At 50.5% G+C, this 17,647-nt stretch overlaps 1 protein-coding gene across 5 annotated transcripts in view; it reads right to left on the bottom strand.

Moving 5' to 3' along the window:
- Positions 1–1,586: 1,586 nt before the first annotated feature.
- The window catches only part of NBEAL2 (neurobeachin like 2), a 209,981-nt gene continuing 193,920 nt past the window's right edge, over positions 1,587–17,647 (bottom strand). For all 5 annotated transcript variants that reach the window (XM_083405874.1, XM_083405875.1, XM_083405877.1 and 2 more), the window contains 11 exons: positions 17,508–17,605; positions 15,708–15,827; positions 14,657–14,746; positions 14,068–14,177; positions 13,043–13,215; positions 11,837–11,931; positions 11,634–11,750; positions 10,680–10,841; positions 8,068–8,216; positions 6,801–6,936; positions 1,587–3,761 (listed from right to left, as the gene is read on the bottom strand). In XM_083405874.1, coding sequence (XP_083262000.1) covers positions 3,660–3,761; positions 6,801–6,936; positions 8,068–8,216; positions 10,680–10,841; positions 11,634–11,750; positions 11,837–11,931; positions 13,043–13,215; positions 14,068–14,177; positions 14,657–14,746; positions 15,708–15,827; positions 17,508–17,605 — 1,352 coding nt within the window. In that variant the 3' untranslated portion in view covers positions 1,587–3,659. The remainder of the gene's footprint in view (positions 3,762–6,800; positions 6,937–8,067; positions 8,217–10,679; positions 10,842–11,633; positions 11,751–11,836; positions 11,932–13,042; positions 13,216–14,067; positions 14,178–14,656; positions 14,747–15,707; positions 15,828–17,507; positions 17,606–17,647) is intronic.

Below are 17,647 nucleotides of genomic sequence, written 5' to 3'. Positions count from 1 at the left end.
AGCCTTGACAGACTCTAGGGTTGTGCGCCCATCTCACTCAAGAGGCCGGGGGCCAGCGCTGTCCGAAGACACTTCCGGGTCACGTGGCCAGCGTGACAAGCTGCATCTGGCGAGCCAGCGCAGCACACGGAAACACCGTTTACCTTCCCGCTAGTAAGCGGTCCCTATTTATCTACTTGCACCCGGGAGTGCTTTTGAACTGCTAGGTTGGCAGGCGCTGGGACCGAGCAACGGGAGCGCACCCCGCCGCGGGGATTCGAACCGCCGACCTTTCGATCGGCAAGCCCTAGGCACTGAGGCTTTTACCCACAGCGCCACCCGCGTCCCTTGGGAAGGTGAGGAGAGCTCCTTAAATCCTCAATTGAAACAAAAGGACAAATCCACATGGAGAAACATCAGAGGTGTTTTGAATCTTGCTCTCTCCAAGCCAGCAGGATCTAAGAAAACAGATACCCCCCCCCCAATCTGCTTTAAATACAAAAAAATAGAAAAGTTTGGATCAACATTATTCATAAAAGATACAAAACCTGTGTGTGTATATATATATGTACACAGAAAACACAACAATTGTGGGTTTTTTGGGGGGTAGGGGAGTCTTTTTTGCCAAAAAAGAGAGCGCGGATATTGCACTTTGTGGAATTTGGTCTTCACCCTGGAATTATTATTTTTGGAAGAGGTCGATGGGGAGGTGGGTGGGAGAAATCGAAGGCGGCTTTTGCTTTTAGAGCGCAGGTCTTCCCTTTACGAATGAAGGGGGGGGCAAGTGCCTATTGGAGCCGCCGGGTGCCCTCCAAATGTTTCGGACTACAACTCCCATGAGGTTCGGCACTGGCTGGTCCTGATGGGAGTTGTAGTCCGAGACGTTTGAAACCGCCCAGTGGCCTGTTGTACGAATGCAAACTGCTCCTCTGTCGAGCCAGATGGGACTCAGATGGGACAAGGCAAATTGGCCGGTCGTAGGCGGAGAAATCTGCAAGACTCTGCTATTCCTCACCTGGAATATTCACCCTGCCAGAAGGAGCCCCAACGGTGCCCGCATTCTGCCATCTTTCTCCTTTCCCCACGGCGCTGGTAGGAAGGCGACAGACAATGGAGTCTGCGGAGAAGGGGCCGCCAGTCCAGCCAACCGCAGCCATTTTCCCCCGCCCCTGTCGTAACGGCCAGTGGGAAGGAAACATGCGACTCTCCGCAGCAAAAAGCACAACGCAGTTGCTCAAGGGGGCAAAGAGAAAGATGGACTTGTTTCCCCATTGAGAACCTTCTAACAGAACAGAGGATCTACGGTGCGCGGGAGAGTCGTGGTGGATTGTTATCTGCACCACGGTGTGCCAAGAAGCGGCGCAGCTGCGCAGAGATGGGAAATTTGGGGCTCGGGTTTCCTCTCCCGACTTTCTGCAAATGCAGAGAACCCCAATGAGGTGGGGCCAAGTCGTCAGGTCTGCCCTCCTACACTTAGTGCTTTTGCTAGACTTCTGCAGGACTGGCAACTAGTTTTTCAAAACAGGGGCAATCGCAGAAGTGTGGCAGTGCTGCCCACTAAGGCGAAAGGCCGGCGTTGTTGTTTTTTTCTGGTGCTGAATCACCAGGGGGGTGGACTGCATGATCCTTGAGGTCCCCCCTTCCAACTCTGCGGCCCACAACGACTCCCCTGAACCCACCCTACTCCTTGCTTCCTCTGGGAAGGCAGAATTTGCAGCAAACGGGTTATTCTCCCAAGGTTCTCACCCGGCCAAAGTCCTGTTGTTGTTTTCTAAAAGCTGGACCCCAAGGGGAACTTGTTGCTGGTGACATCAGCTTCCACCAACCTGGTGCCCCCCTCCAAATGTTTTGGGTTGACAGGCCTGGCTGGGCCTGATGGGAGCTGCGAGCCAAAATACCTGGTGCCAACCGGACTGGCTTTTTATGCTTGTGTGATGCTGACGGGAGGCTTCCTGCTAACACAGGGCAAGTCGCCGATTTTAGAGTTAAACCCAAACCTGTTTTTTCTCCTCCTATCCACTGCCCCAGTCCGCCAAGATAAGGAACTGAAGCCCAGACCGATATCTAGGGGTTGGTGAATAGAATAAAAAGCACCAAGGTCTCAAAATTTGCTGCGACTGGTTAAGGGGAGAGTTGGGGAGCGGTGCCTAAACCACACACCTTTCAAACTGGTACAAAAACAAAAGCCCTTGATGATTCACCTTGAGGGTTGATACAAAGGTAGCTGTAAAAGTAAAAACCAACCTTCAACACTGAGCAGGTTTGGTGCTTATAAGAGAAAGCACCTTAGGGTGCTGGTCAGAGTCACCGGCAGACCTCAGCCAGCTCCTTCGAAGGCTTTTCAATGTTTGACCGGTGACGGTAAAGGGAGCGTGGCCCCCTTAAGAGAGGAGCGCTGGGCTTGTTCCAAGGGGGGGGAGAGCAAGAGGTCGCAAGCAGTGGGTCAGCTGGAGGGGTAGAAGGCCAGGAATCTGACCTCTGTGGGACCAGAAGATTGCAGGGATGTCTTCTGATTATGCTTAGCAGAGGCCGCCGGAAACTAAGGCTTGCTGGGTAAAAAGTTGGGGTGAAGACACAGAGGTTTACCAAATGGCAGGGTTTTATTGCTGGTGAAGACACTTGCGGGACCCTAAGCCAGCCGTGTGCGGTAAGATTACAGACATCTTGTTGCTCTGCTCCTTGCCCACCCCCATTCCACCAATACGACCCCCTCAACTTGGGGTCACCGGTACCAAGCCATCCAGTTTCCAGAGGGAGTGGGGCTTTGGGGAGGGCCCCCCTCGCCTCCTCCTTCCCTTTTTCAAACCAGAGGGTAGGTTTAGGGCAGGCACCCCCAAACTCGGCCCTCCAGCTGTTTTGGGACTACAAATCCCATCATCCCTGACCGCTGGTCCTGTTAGCTAGGGATGATGGGAGTTGTAGTCCCCAAACAGCTAGAGGGCTGAGTTTGGGGATGCCTGGTTTAGGGGGTCGGGGTAGGACGTGCTGAGGACCCCTGGCTTAATGCTTTGCGGGTTTGCTGCTCCGCCAGAGTTATTTGCCGGCCATTGCTGCTTTCTTGAGAGCAAGAGGACAGAACTCCCGCCTGGGCGAGGAAGAAGCAGCCGTCTTCGGGACCGGTGCAAGTTTCTCGACGTAGTGCAACGAAAACGGGTCCTTTTAAGGCCATCGGACAAAGACCAGACAGCAGTCTTGAGGCCGGTGCGTCTATTGCGTTTCTGTCCCCCCCAAACCGCCAAGGATCGGGGGGGGAGGCGGATAAGGTACTCTCCCAACCACCCCCAATTCCAGTCCTCTGTCTCTTTTCCCGTTGTGACAACCGTGTCACACAACTGCCCCTTCAAGCGCCGCAGGAATCGAGTGCTTCGGTCGGGGAAACGAGGAGCAGCCGGATGGGCTCTAGGAAGCCCCTTTCCCCGCGATTGTTCTGTGAGCGCCGCCCTCGGAAGGCTGCTCCAGGTGTGTTAAAGAGACCTCCGACGTGCAGGGGTGTCCCTGAGGAAGTTTGCTTTCCTCCTTCTTCTTCTTCCACGCAGGGGAACTCTGCGGATCGCGACGCTCCGGGGACAATGCAAAGAGGCCTCCGGGCAGCGGAAGACGCCCCCAAAGCGGGTGAGGGCGGGCAGATACCGTGTCCCGCCGTGGCTGCGAGGCTACAGGTGAAAGCCGACCCGAACTGCTTACTTGGACTCCGCGGGGTTGTATTCTGTCTCCCCGGACGACACCTGGGAGATGCGCCGCGTTGAACGCCATAGCCGCCTGTGGAACTGCCCAGACTTCACCTGCAGGCAGAAGGCAGACCGGGAAGTGGGGAATTATTATTATTATTATTATTATTATTATTATTATTATTAGTGTTATCAGAGTCCTAAGGTTTCAAATATAAATTAAACGTTCATAAATGTACAAGGCAAACACATACATAGGTATATAAACCACGAGGACACTGACAAACTGGAACGTGTCCAGAGGAGGGCAACCAAAATGGTCAAAGGCCTGGAAACGATGCCTTATGAGGAACGGCTAAGGGAGCTGGGCATGTTTAGCCTGGAGAAGAGGAGGTTAAGGGGTGATATGATAGCCATGTTCAAATATATAAAAGGATGTCACATAGAGGAGGGAGAAAGGTTGTTTTCTGCTGCTCCAGAGAAGTGGACACGGAGCAATGGATGCAAACTACAAGAAAGAAGATTCCACCTAAACATTAGGAAGAACTTCCTGACAGTAAGAGCTGTTCGACAGTGGAATTTGCTGCCAAGGAGTGTGGTGGAGTCTCCTTCTTTGGAGGTCTTTAAGCAGAGGCTTGACAACCATATGTCAGGAGTGCTCTGATGGTGTTTCCTGCTTGGCAGGGGGTTGGACTCAATGGCCCTTGTGGTCTCTTCCAACTCTATGATTCTATGATTCTATGAGTCTGAAAAAGCACAGGGGAGCAATCCGGAAGCCATTTTGACTCTCCCAAAAGGACCTCAAATATTTTTCTGCGCTGAGGAAGGAAATGGGAAAGGCACCCCCTCCTAGTCTTTTTTGCTTACAAATCCTGTCTATATTTGTGTATGAACAGGGTGAGCCTGTTATCTGGATTCAGGAACTGAGTATTTACCATCACAAAAGAATGGCCAGGATGCCCAGGTAATGCAATCAGTGACCATTATCAGGTAACCTGGCAGGCAAGATTTCTGCTGTAGACCTCCTTCTGTGATGTATGTACAGTGGTACCTCGAGTTAAGAACTTAATTCGTTTCTGGAGGTCTGTTCTTAACCTGAAACTGTTCTTAACCTGAGGTACCACTTTAGCGAATGGGGCCTCCCACTGCTGCTGCCGCCGCATGATTTCTGTTCTCATCCTGAAGCAAAGTTCTTAACCCAAGGTACTATTTCTGGGTTAGCGGAGTCTGTAACCTGAAGCATCTGTAACCAGGCAGGCCCCACAAATAACCTAGAGATGCATTTTAAATAAAAGGACACATTCTACTCATGTGAAAACACCTTGCAGGCCCCACAAATAACCCAGAGATGCATTTTAAATAAAAGGGCACATTCTGCTCATGTAAAAACACGCTGATTCCCGGAACGTGCGTGGATTTAGAAGGCAATTGGGCCAGATCCGGCCCCCGGGCCTTAGTTTGCCTGCCCATAGGCTACAGGGTGGGCAATTTCTAAAGTCTACATAACGGCTTGCGCGCCATTGATCAGGGTTCTTCCTCCCTCCTGCGTGTGGTGAGTGAGGACCCTGTTGCAACAGATCAATAAAGATCAGGCTTACTAGCTGCTTTGTTTCTCAATACAGTGGTACCTCGCAAGACGAATGCCTCTCAAGACGAAAAACTCGCAAGACGAAAGAGTTTTTCGTTTTCTGAGTTGTTTCACAAGACGGATTTCCCTATGGGCTTGCTTCGCAAGACGAAAACGTCTTGCGCCTTTTTAAAAAAAACCGCCAATGCATTCCTATGGGAAACCGTCAATACACATTGGTGCTTCGCAAGACGAAAAAATTCACAAGACGAAAAAACTTGCAGAACGAATTAATTTCGTCTTGTGAGGCACCACTGTATACAGTGGTACCTCGAGTTACATACACTTCAGGTTACAGACTCTCCTAACCCAGAAATATTACCTCGGGTTAAGACCTTTGCTTCAAGATGAGAACAGAAATTGCGCGCCCATTAGCTACAGTGGTACCTCAGGTTAAGAACAGACCTCCAGAATGAATTAAGTACTTAACCCGAGGTACCACTGTACTCTGGTTGGCCTCTGTTATTTTCTCCAGCAATAGGGAACCCACTTAAGGACTCCATACAGCAGGGGTCAGCCAAGCTGTGTTTTGTGTGGCTTGGGCCAGTTCACGGTTCCGTAAAAACTGTGGTGGGCCGGAGTGTGTGTGTGTGTGTGCGCACACACAAACAAACGCCATTTCCAGCACTCCTTCCGGCACGGAAGAGGCGTGCACAGCTTCCTATTGGCTGCAGGAGCTTTTTGCAGCCAATGGGAAGCTGGCCAGCGTCACAGAAGGCGGTCACCGCTCTGCTCTGTGCCGGTTTAGTATGGTGCGTGGGAATCGACTAAGCAGGCGGTGGGGGTCCATGGGCTGGTTAAACGACCCCCGTGGGGCCGCTCCATGATCACTGCAGATGGCGACAGCAGTCATGAAATTAAAAGACGCCTGCCTCTTGGGAGAAAAGCAATGACAAACCTAGACAGCATCTTAAAAAGCAGAGACATCACCTTGCCAACAAAGGTCCGTATACTTAAAGCTATGGTTTTGCCAGTAGTGATGTATGGAAGTGAGAGCTGGACCATAAAGAAGGCTGATTGCCGGAGAATGGATGCTTTTGAATTCTGGTGCTGGAGGAGACTCTTGAGAGTCCCATGGACTGCAAGAAGATCAAACCTCTCCATTCTGAAGGAAATCAGCCGTGAGTGCTCCCTGGAAGGACAGATTGTGAAGCTGAGGCTCCAATACTTTGGCCACCTCATGAGAAGACTCCCTGGAAAAGACCCTGATGTTGGGAAAGATGGAGGGCACAAGGAGAAGGGGATGACAGAGGACGAGATGGCGGGACAGTGTTCTCGAAGCTACCAGCATGAGTTTGACCAAACTGCGGGAGGCAGTGGAAGACAGGAGTGCTGGCGTGCTCTGGTCCATGGGGTCACGAAGAGTCGGACCCGACTAAAGGACTAAACAACAACATGGGCCGCTTGTGGCCCATGGGCCTTAGGTTGCTGACCCCTGCCATACAGGCTCTGGGATACCCCATAAGAGAAAAGAAGCATATAACACTAGGAAGAGTTGAGCTGAAGGACAGCTGTCACTCACTTACCTCCAGAGGCTGCCCTGCTCCGACCACAATCAGCTTCCCATCCTCCAAGCCCACGAGAATGTGGCTCTTCTCCTTAGTCACTGAGACGCTGTGGATGGGGACCTTCATTGCCAAAGGGGCGACAGCAGCTTGGAGGCTGAAAGGAGAGGAGGGGGGCGACTGCGTTAGGTGCCGAGGCACTTAAAATCTAAAATATGTAAAGGTGATTGTAAAGGGACCAATAGGTCCAGTCGTGGCCGACTCGAGTTGCGGCGCTCATCTCGCTTTACTGGCCGAGGGAGCCGGCGTACAGCTTCTGGGTCATGTGGCCAGCAGGACTAAGCCGCTTCTGGCGAACCAGAAACAGCGCACGGAAATGCTGTTTATCTTCCCGCCGGAGTGGTACCTATTTATCTACTTGCACTTTGACGTGCTTTCGAACTGCTAGGTTGGCAGGAGCAGGGACCGAGCAACGGGAGCTCACCCCGTCGCGGGGATTCGAACCGCCGACCTTCTGATCGGCAAGTCCTAGGCCCTGTGGTTTAACCCACAGCGCCACCCGCGTCCCTCAAAATAACAAGCATAATAAAGGCAGGAATAAGCGTGGGGAAATCTTAGTGCAGTATGACCGTACGTTATAATTAAAAAAAATAATTTAATTGGTTTTCATGTAAATATAAGAGCAACATATACCCGAAGGAGCATCTCCACCCTCATCGTTCAGCCCGGACACCAAGGTCCAGCTCCGAGGGCCTTCTGGCAGTTCCCTCACTGCGAGAAGTGAGGTTACAGGGAACCAGGCAGAGGGCCTTCTCAGTGGTGGCACCTGCCCTGCGGAATGCCCTCCCACCAGATGTCAAGGAAATAAACAACTATCAGACTTTTAGAAGACATCTGAAGGCAGCCCTGTTCAGTGAAGCTTTTAATGTTTGATGTTTTATTGTGCTTTTAATCACAGTGGCTGGGGAGAGGGCCACAGCTGAGCTCAGGTCGTGCTTTGTGGCTTCCGCAATGGGCATCCGCTTAGCTATTGCAGAACAGGACGCCGGATTGGATGGACCACTGGCCTGATCCAGATGTGCTGCCGGACTCCAACCCCCATGAGCCCCGGCCAGCGCGGTCAACTGTCAGGCATGATGGGAGTTGTAGTCCGACACATCCCTTGTCAGATGTGAAGATTCAGAGGCTGCTTAATGTGGACTGCTTAGCGTTCCGAGCGAGGCATGTGAGATGCTGTCTGTTCCGACACAAGGGGAACTGAGCCGAGCATCAAGGGGTGAACCTTTACCTCTGCAGGTCCCTGATCTGCAAAGAGCATTGAACGGTCCCCAGAACGACAAACTCTTCCGTGACGCACATAGCGGTGACCTGCTCGTCCAGAGGGGTGGAGACGAGATGCTTGCCGTTGACTGAGTACAGGTGTAGGGCAAACTTGTCCTTCAAGAAATGAGAGGTGGAGGTTAATAATAATAATAATAATTTTTATTTATACCCCGCCCTCCTCTGCCAAGGCCAGGCTCAGGGTGGCTAACAAGCAATGATAAAAGCAAGTTGAATGAATACAACTTAAAAACAAAATTATAATACAACATTAAAACATTGAAACATTAAAATATTAAAATGTAGCCTCCTCGCAGGAGGAGAAGGAAAAGAAAAAAGAAAGAGAGGGAGGGAATCAAATTGGCTCCAAGCCAAAGGCCAGGCGGAACAACTCTGTCTTACAGGCCCTGCGGAAAGAAATCAGATCCTGCAGGGCCCTGGTCTCATGAGGCAGAGCGTTCCACCAGGCAGGAGCCAGAGTTGAAAAGGCCCTAGCTCTGGTTGAAGCTAATCTAACTTCCTTTGAGGCCCGGGACCACTAGGGTGTTGCTATTTATGGACCTTGAGCTCTCTGTGGGGCATACCGGGAGAGGCGGTCCCGTAGGTACGAGGGTCCTAGGCCGTGAAGGGCTTTAAAGGTCAAAACCAGCACCTTAAATCTGACTCTGTACTCCACCGGGAGCCAATGCAGTTTGAAAAGCACTGGGTGAATATGCTCCCATGGCAGAGACCCCGTGAGGAGCCTTGCTGCAGCATTCTGCACCCGCTGGAGTTTCTGGGTCAGCTTCAAGGGCAGCCCCGGGTAGAGCGAATTACAGTAGTCAAGCCTGGAGGTGACCGTCGCATGGATCACTGTGGCCAGGTCGGGGCGGGAAAGGTAAGGGACCAACTGCTTGATGCTTAGCCAAGGACGCTCTCGCAAGAGCCGCTCCTTCAAACGGAAACCTTAAGCGGCCCCGCCAATGCCTCGCAAAGCGCACCAGCAGAGGTCTTTGGCGCGTGTGCAAAGTTGGAAGTGAGAAAGGGCCACTGTGCAAGACGCCAGGCCTGGGCAAGGCCCTGGCTCCCAAAATGGGTCTCTCAACAAGCACCCATGAGTCCTGCGCCGCTTCTGCCAGTGGCTCCACTTCGCCTTTGCCTAAACTCATGCCCGGCAGCAGCGAAGACCCCCCAGAAAAACAATCCTTTTCCTCTTCCCTCCCTGATGTTCTTTCCTTGTGTGTCATAGCTTTTTAAGAGTGTAACCTGCGGCTAAGGACCATCTAGTTTTGACCGTACGTAAACTGCTCTGGGATTTTTCTTGGCTGGACAAGTGCTCTGAATAAATACGAAATGAATAAATGTAGGGGTGCAAATATCCAGAGTGTGGGGGTCAGGTGGGACTGCTATGAGGAATTATGAAATATGGAGCAAGCCATTGCGTCAGCGATGAAAGCACTGCGTTGACTGGGTTTGATTCATTGACAATAATTTCTGACCGAATCCCACAAACCTCTCCATCTCTGCCATTTGCTTTCTCTACGCCTGACAGGCATGTATAAGTATTCTAAATACACAGGACAGTTGTTCATCAGGCATCCTGGGTTATAAAGATAGTATGTAACTTTGATATTGTTAATCTTTAGGAAGATCTTCAGGGCCAGGACGCAGGTGGCGCTGTGGGTTAAACCACAGAGCCTAGGACTTGCCGATCAGAAGGTCGGCGGTTCGAATCCCTGCGACGGGGTGAGCTCCCGTTGCTCGGTCCCTGCTCCTGCCAACCTAGCAGTTCGAAAGCACGTCAAAGTGCAAGTAGATCAATATCTCTGGCGGGAAGGTAAACGGCGTTGCCGTGCCCTGCTCTGGTTTGGCAGAAGCGGCTTAGTCCTGCTGGCCACATGACCTGGAAGCTGTACGCCGGCTCCCTCAGCCAATAAAGTGAGATGAGCGCCGCAACCCCAGAGTCGGTCAAGACTGGACCTAATGGTCAGGGTCCCTTTACCTTTAAGGGCCAGGAAGAGAGTTCACAAGGAGATTGTAAATACTCTTTCCTTGCCATCCTTCATTCCTTTTCTGCCTGTTTATGACCTCCGGGGTTTTGCTGAATGCATTCCTCTAGTCATGTTTTATTTACTCTCAGAGATGTATGCATGCTCAAAGTAGTCTTTGTAGTTAACAGGATTTCTTCTGACCTGGCTTTGTTCCACGTGGGGCTTTTTGAAACGCTCAGAGGAAATCTGATTGGTTCTTACAAACACTGTGCAAAAAGTTCTTTTGTGAATAAAACGACCTGGGCCAAGGGGTGGACGGGGGAATTATTATACGCACTCCTCCCAGAGTCTTGCTGGTCAAGCCTCGTGTGTATTCTATTAATCAGAGTCCACTTGCTTTGGGAATGCTACAATGAAAACCGACACCGAATGAGATTTTGGCTCCGTGGGCTCCTTCCATCCTGATTCTACAAGCCCCCAGTTTGTTTCTACAAAGGTCCCTGCGCTGCAGAGAGAGACCCGTTTGAGAATCGCTCGGGACTCGTCTCTCTCATCCGCCAAGGTGACCCTCCTGCTTCGCCCACCCCAAGCAAGGCCTCCCGCAGCTCACCTTCAGAGAGGCTCTCCCTTCCACGGTCGTCTGCACCACGACCTGCCCCTCGTGCCCCATGGTGAGGTTGGAGACAGTCACTGGCAAGGAGCTCTCGCAGGGAGGCCTTAACGATTGCATGAACTGGCCTCGGCGGACGGTGTGCACAATGACGGTGCCGTCCTGGAAGAAGAGAAAGTTTTCCGCGATGAGAAGGATGCCAAGGAAGGGAACGTGGGGAGAGAGAAAGAGAGCACATAATAATAACAATAACAACAACAACAACAACAATAATATAATATTTATACTCCCCAGCCAAGACCAGGCTCAGGGCGGCTAACAGCAGGTATAAAAACAATTGATTAAAATACAACTTAAAAACAAGATTAAAGTACAACCTTAAAAAGCAGCCTCATTTCAGTAGAAACCCAAATCAAAAACTTTGGGGGGATGAAAAGGTCAAATCTTCACCAAGGCCAACTATCCGATACGATACCTTTGTCATTGTCCCATTACAGAACAATGAAAAATCTACATAAGACACTCAAAAACCCCTAAAAACTCTGAAATTTTAAAATACAATATACTCCTATAGAGACTGCTTATACTGCGTTTAAAGCCAGAATTGCCTTTGGGTAGAAACTGTTTCTCAGGCGGCTAGTCCTAGTCTTTATAACCCTGGACCTTCTTCCAGAAGGCAGAAGCTGAAAGACATCATTTCCGGGGTGCGCACTATCCTGCGCTATCTCTGCATCTTTCTTATGGCACCTGGAAGCGTAGATTTGGTCCAAGCCTTTGTGAGGTTCCTAGACACCCTTCTGCCTCTTGTCATCAGAATCTTCTGGGTTCAGCTGCGTGTGTACCAGAAGGAGGCCGCAGACAAGAATGAGGTTCCTGCTAAGCGGTGCTCCCACAGGAGATCCAGAAAAGGCACGTCCAGCCCGGAAGACACACACAGACCCCGCTGCGGCTCACCTTGGACCCCGAGACGGCCATGTCCAACTCAGTGCTGATGGCGACGCACGTGACTTCGTCGTCGTGCCCGTAGAGGACCTGGACGGGCTTGGGTGCCAGGCCACAGGAGAAGCCACCCTGGGGCAGAGGAGAAAAGAGGCCATCAACAGAATCTCTCAGAACCATAGAGATGGAAGGGTCATCCAATCCAACCCTCCTCTTACCTGCTGCAGGACCTGCCAAACCATGCAGGTGGTATCCCGTGACCCGGATATGAGGTAGATTCCGCACAGATCTAAGGCCAGGCATGTGACGACGTCTGCAGGGAGAGGAGAGGGGATCACCAGAACAGAAACACACGGATAACGGTCCCCAGTTAGTTACCTTATCTACATGCAGAGGATAAACATATATACTGTATTTCCTGGCGTATAAGACTACTTTTTAACCCAGGAAAATCTCCTGAAAAGTCGGGGGTCGTCTTATACGCCAGCTACAGCAGCAGCTCCTGCAGCAACTCCTCGCCAAAGGACAAAACAACAGCAAATTAAATCAGAGGACACCAAGCTCTCTAGATGAAGTAGAAATACGCTTGAAAATTGGCCCCAGAAGCCCCCGGCTACTGGGAAGTGGAGCGGATTTTCGAGCCGGACTGGAGACTGGTTTTTTAAATTTTTATTTGGTGTGCGTTGGAAGAGGGGTAGTCTTATATGGCGAGTATATCCCAAACTCTATATTTTAACTGGGAAAGTTGGGGGGTCGTCTTATACGCCCAGTCGTCTTATACGCCGGAAAATACAGTACATATGTACAAATGGAGGAGCGTTCAAGGACAACTCCCCGCAGGCAGAAAAGGAGTGTGTCAGGGACGCAATAGTAAGATGACTTTAAAGACAGGAAACAAAGAAGAGCAACCAGTTTACCCACTGCTCACGAGGATGATACTCTTCGAACTTTCAGTGAACAAAACAGGAAAGAAACTTTAGGAAGAGGTAACAGAACAATAATACTATTGGAATTATGAGAACGGCTCGTCTGAAAATCCTCCTTCCCTTCTCCGTTAACATGCATTTGCTAGAGTTAGTACATAAATGCTAGCTTTTCAGTGGTTAGTTAAGCTTGAAGTCCCTCAGGCATGCTTTCGAAATTATTTAGGTTTTTAAATCGTGGGCAAGAAGATTCACAAAAAAGGAAGGAAATAGCACTCGGTCGTTTCCATTCTCTTCTCTCCGCAGCCATGACGACTAGAAACATGCCCTTTTTAAGACTGAAGACAGAACGAAAGGGAAGCAGCAGCTCTCAGGGTGCCAGAGCTTGCACTCAAGAAGGAAAATAATACGCTGGCATTGAGACGTTCAGCATGCTCTGTTTTTCGATTCCTCGTGATTTTCAGAAGGGCGTCTCTCCTCCCGCGAGTCGTGGCCTCCTACCTATGTGCCTGTTGATGTGTCCCACAACCTTCCCTCGGCTGAGGGACGTCACCCGCAAGCTGTTGTCCCAGTGGCCTCCGCTGAAGAGGAGCTTCCCGTCGTGAGAGACCGTCAGCGTCTTGGAGGACACCTCCACCCCTGGAGCAACGGGTCCATACAGAAAGCGCTGGGTCCTAGCAGGAGGGAGGGAGAAAGAGAGATAGATGTTCCTGCCAAGCAGCGAAGCCTGCATTTTAGGCAGGGATCAGGGACCCATCGAAACACCTGCTGAAACCGCACACCTCGCCACTGAAGACTCCTTTACCTAGGCCAGTGTTTCTCAAATTCCCCGGCTGTTGCTAGATAGACTACACTCCCATCAACATCCCTGACTAGGGCCGGATTTAGGTTTGATGAGGCCCTAAGCTACTGAAGGTAATGGGGCCCTTGATATGTCCAGCTGTCCTTTGTCAACAACAAATTGTCGCTGTTTTGTGTGTGTGTTGAATATATGCTATATGGTACTTTACGGACCTCATAGGTATCTCAAGCCACCTTAACATAACAAAATATGTATTTTATCAAAGTAATTGTTGAACTGAAATACCATTAAAGGTAAAGGGACCCCTGACCATTAGGTCCAGTTGTGACCGACTCTGGGGCTGCGGCGCTCATCTCGCTTTACGGCTTCCGGGTCATGTGGCCAGCATGACTAAGCCGCTTCTGGCGAACCTGAGCAGCGCACGGAAATGCCGTTTCCCTTCCCGCTGTAGTGGTACCTATTAATCTACTTGCACCTTGACGTGCTTTCGAACTGCTAGGTTGGCAGGAGCTGAGACCGAGCAACGGGAGCTCACCCTGTCATGGGGATTCGAACCGCCGACCTTCTGATCGGCAAGTCCCAGGCTCAGCGGTTTAACCCACAGCGCCACCCGCATCCCCCCATTTGTATATATAGCTCAGAATAAATATACTGCACTGAAGAACCTGGAACAAGGTTGGAGCGAAGGTGGGGGCGACAAGGTGGGAGCGAAGCCCAGACTCACTTTGCGTTGGAGACGGTGGGGTCTTTGGTGAAGCTGAAATAGTTGGAGATGTTCTTGTCGTAGGGCAGCCAGCCGTGTGTGCCCAGGAGCCCGTTGGCACTGACAGTGACCTGGAAGAAGTTGTTGGAGGGGCAGATTAGTCAATAACAGAGGCAGGAAAGTAGCTCATGGCGATGAAGGGGAGGTGGGAAGGAAGAGGGCAAACAGGAACCGCAGCATCCTTCCTGGGACAAGGGGATGCCCACCCAAAGAGCTGTAGAATTGTTGCAGAATTGGAAGGGGACCCCCCAAATGTCATCTCGTTCAACCCCCCTGCAAGGAGGTCCTTGGGAGAAAAGCATCAATTTTCTGACCGGAGGGCCTTCTCGGTGGTGGCACCCGCCCTGTGGAACGCCCTCCCAGCAGATGTCGAGGCAATAAAACTATTTTACTTTTAAAAGACAACTGTTTAGGGAAGTTTTTAATGTCTGACGCTGTATTGTTTTTAATATTTGGTTGGATGCCGCCCAGAGTGGCTGGGGAAACCCAGCCAGATGGGCGGGGTATAAATAATAAATTATTATTATTATTATTATCAGTTTGAACCTACCAGCATATCGGGATATCCCTGAGTCATGAAGGAGTGGGCTTGGTTTTTGGGGACCACGGCCTGGACCAGGGGGATCCCGTCGCTGATGCTCTGAAAAAGGACAAGACGAGTCACTGCTTTTTGCCGCTTGGTTTCGGCAAAATCTGTGCTGTGTTACGGTTCCCGCCTTTGTGATAATTCCCCACCACCAGCTACAGAAGAGGAACACACCCATCTCCAGCCTTGCTCTGGGAAAGGAAACGGAGTCGCAGGAGATAGGCGGGTGGCAATGCCCTTTCATACGTATCATACAATTGAGGGGCACTCAACGGTCATCTAGTCCAACCCCCTTTCAACGCAGGAATCTCAAACTAAAGCATCCACAGCCACCTAACCTCTGCTTAAAAACCTCCGAGGAAGGAGAGCCCACCACTTGTTGTGGGGGTCTGTTCCCCTGCCCAACAGCTCTTGCCACCAGAAAATTCTTCCCGATGTTGAGATCGAATCTCCTTTCTTGTAACTTGGAAGTCGCTGGTGCGAGTCCCACCCTCCAGGAACAGGAGGAAACAGGCTTCTTCCGTCTTCCACGGGACAGCCCTTCAGATATTTGAAGATATCTCTCATATCACCTCTCGGTCTTCTCTTCTTCTTGCCCGGGCTAAGCATCCCAAGCTCCTTCGACCGTTCCTCATCAGGCTTGGTTTCCAGACCTTTGACCATCTTGGTTGCCCTCCCTTTGTGCGTCTTCCAACTTGTCAATGCCCTTCTTGAACTGTGGTGTGTTTGTGTGTGCCAGTGGTACCTCTGGTTGCGAACGGGATCCATTCCAAAGGCCCATTCGCAACATGAAAACAACGCAACCCGCAGTGGCGCCTTTGCGCATGCGCAGGATGCGATACACCGCTTCTGTGCATGCGCGAGTGGAGAAACCCGGAAGTAACCCTTTCCGGTACTTCCGGGTCGCCGCGGGACATAACCTGAAAGAATGTAACGTGAAGCGGACGTGACATGAGGTGTGGCAGTATTCTACACGCGGACACACAAAATCACACCCTGGAGGAAATAGACTTACTTCAGCAAAGAAGGACTTCAGCTCACTGAGGTTCTCAAAGACGTTGGGGGGGATGGTGTCCAGGCGAGAGAGTCTCTTGGACGCTGCGTTTTCGGCAGAGAGCCGGGCTGGATGGGGCTCCTAGAGGAGAGAGGGAGCAGGATATTTCAAACGGGATACTGGCATGTTGCACCCTATTTAACTTTGTGTGTCAAACCTCAGTTTCTTACGGCCCCCACCTATTTGCTGTCCTGTACAATCTACATGGGACGCGGGTGGCGCTGTGGGTTAAACCACAGGGCCTAGGACTTGCTGATCAGAAGGTCGGCGGTTCGAATCCCCGCAACGGGGTGAGCTCCCGTTGCTCAGTCCCTGCTCCTGCCAACCTAGCAGTTCAAAAGCACATCAAAGTGCAAGTAGATAAATAGGTACTGCTCCGGTGGGAAGGTAAACGGTGTTTCCGTGCACTGCTCTGGTTCGCCAGAAGCGGCTTAGTCATGCTGGCCACATGACCCGGAAGCTGTACGCCGGCTCCCTCGGCCAATAAAGCGAGATGAGCGCTGCAACCCCAGAGTCGGCCACGACTGGACCTAATGGTCAGGGGTCCCTTTACCTTTACCATCCACACACCCCATGAGATGAAAAGGTGGTTAACACTGTGGGAAACACAGTGATGAAGGCAGGAGGGGACTTTCCACAGATCGTTTTGTAGGCTAACCTGCCAAGACGTATCCATGCGGGAAAAGCCAAGCAGCCAAAATGACGTTTTAATGTATTTTTAATCTTTTGTTGGAAGCCGCCCAGAGTGGTCGGGGTAATAACAACAACAACAACAACAATAATAATAATAAATTATTTCCCCAGCCACTCTGGGCGGCTTCTAACAAAAGATTAAAAATACATTAAATATATTACTATTAAAAGGCGTCAATGGCGCATTAAACCACCAACACTCCCCCCCCTCCATTCCACTGTTGCAAATTGGGTACGGCGCTGCTGTCGGTGCCAGGCTAGGACCCAGGAGAGAGCTGGGTTCGAATCCTGCCTCAGACCTTGGGCCCCTCACGGCTTCTCAGCCTAACCTACTTCGCAGGGTTGTTGTGGGGTGAAAATGGGGAGGGGGGAAGATTGGAAGAAATTTAAAGATTATCTACAGAAACACTGCAAAATGAATGAATGATAGAATGATGTTGGATTGAGGTTAAGGGGTTTTTAGCAATAATGTCATGAAAGAATATGTAAAAATGGAATGTTAACAGATGGAAAGTTAAAGTTAAAATATATTAAGATCAAAATTAAGATAAAGGTAAAGAGGGAAAGGATTTGCTGAACAAACAAATTGAATTGGAATACAAAGAGGGGAGGTGTGGGGAAGTCCGGGAAACAAGCAAATGAAAGATATGTTTTGAAAGATTGAACTGTTTTTAATTGTTTCTTATCTTTTTTCTTTTTTCTCTTTTTTTGTTTTTCTTGTTATTTTGTGAAAATTTCAATAAAATATTATAAAAAAAGAAAAGAAAATGGGGAGTGGGCAGAACTCTGTACACCCCCTTGAGGTCCTTAAAAATGTGGGATATACATGCAATGAAATAAATCTGAAACAGAAGTTGTGAGTGGTATGTAAAATTCAAAAATAGACCCTATTTTCAACGTGGGCCTAAGAGAAGCAGGGAAATGCAAACCAGGGCATTGCCTGCCTTCTGTCATCTTCCACCTGGGCCTTGCAAAATGGCCGCCTGCCTACAGGTCAGGTGTGTGTTGTCGTCCCCCCTGTTGCCTTCTGGGCAAAAATCCGCAGGACGCCTTGACGTCTCCTCCTACCTTCAGCAGCTGGCAGGGGGTCTGCCCAAAGTTACTGATGATGCCTTCCAGAGCCTTCCTTTGGGTCTCGTCGGCGATGGCATCCAGGTCAACCGCCCCTGAAATGAATTTTGTTTTTGTTTTTTTAAATAATATTTATT

The sequence above is a fragment of the Podarcis tiliguerta genome, assembly GCF_965153285.1.
Source record: "Podarcis tiliguerta genome assembly, chromosome: 12".
Taxonomy (NCBI): Eukaryota; Metazoa; Chordata; class Lepidosauria; order Squamata; family Lacertidae; genus Podarcis; species Podarcis tiliguerta.
This window is presented reverse-complemented; position numbering and strand designations above follow the sequence as displayed.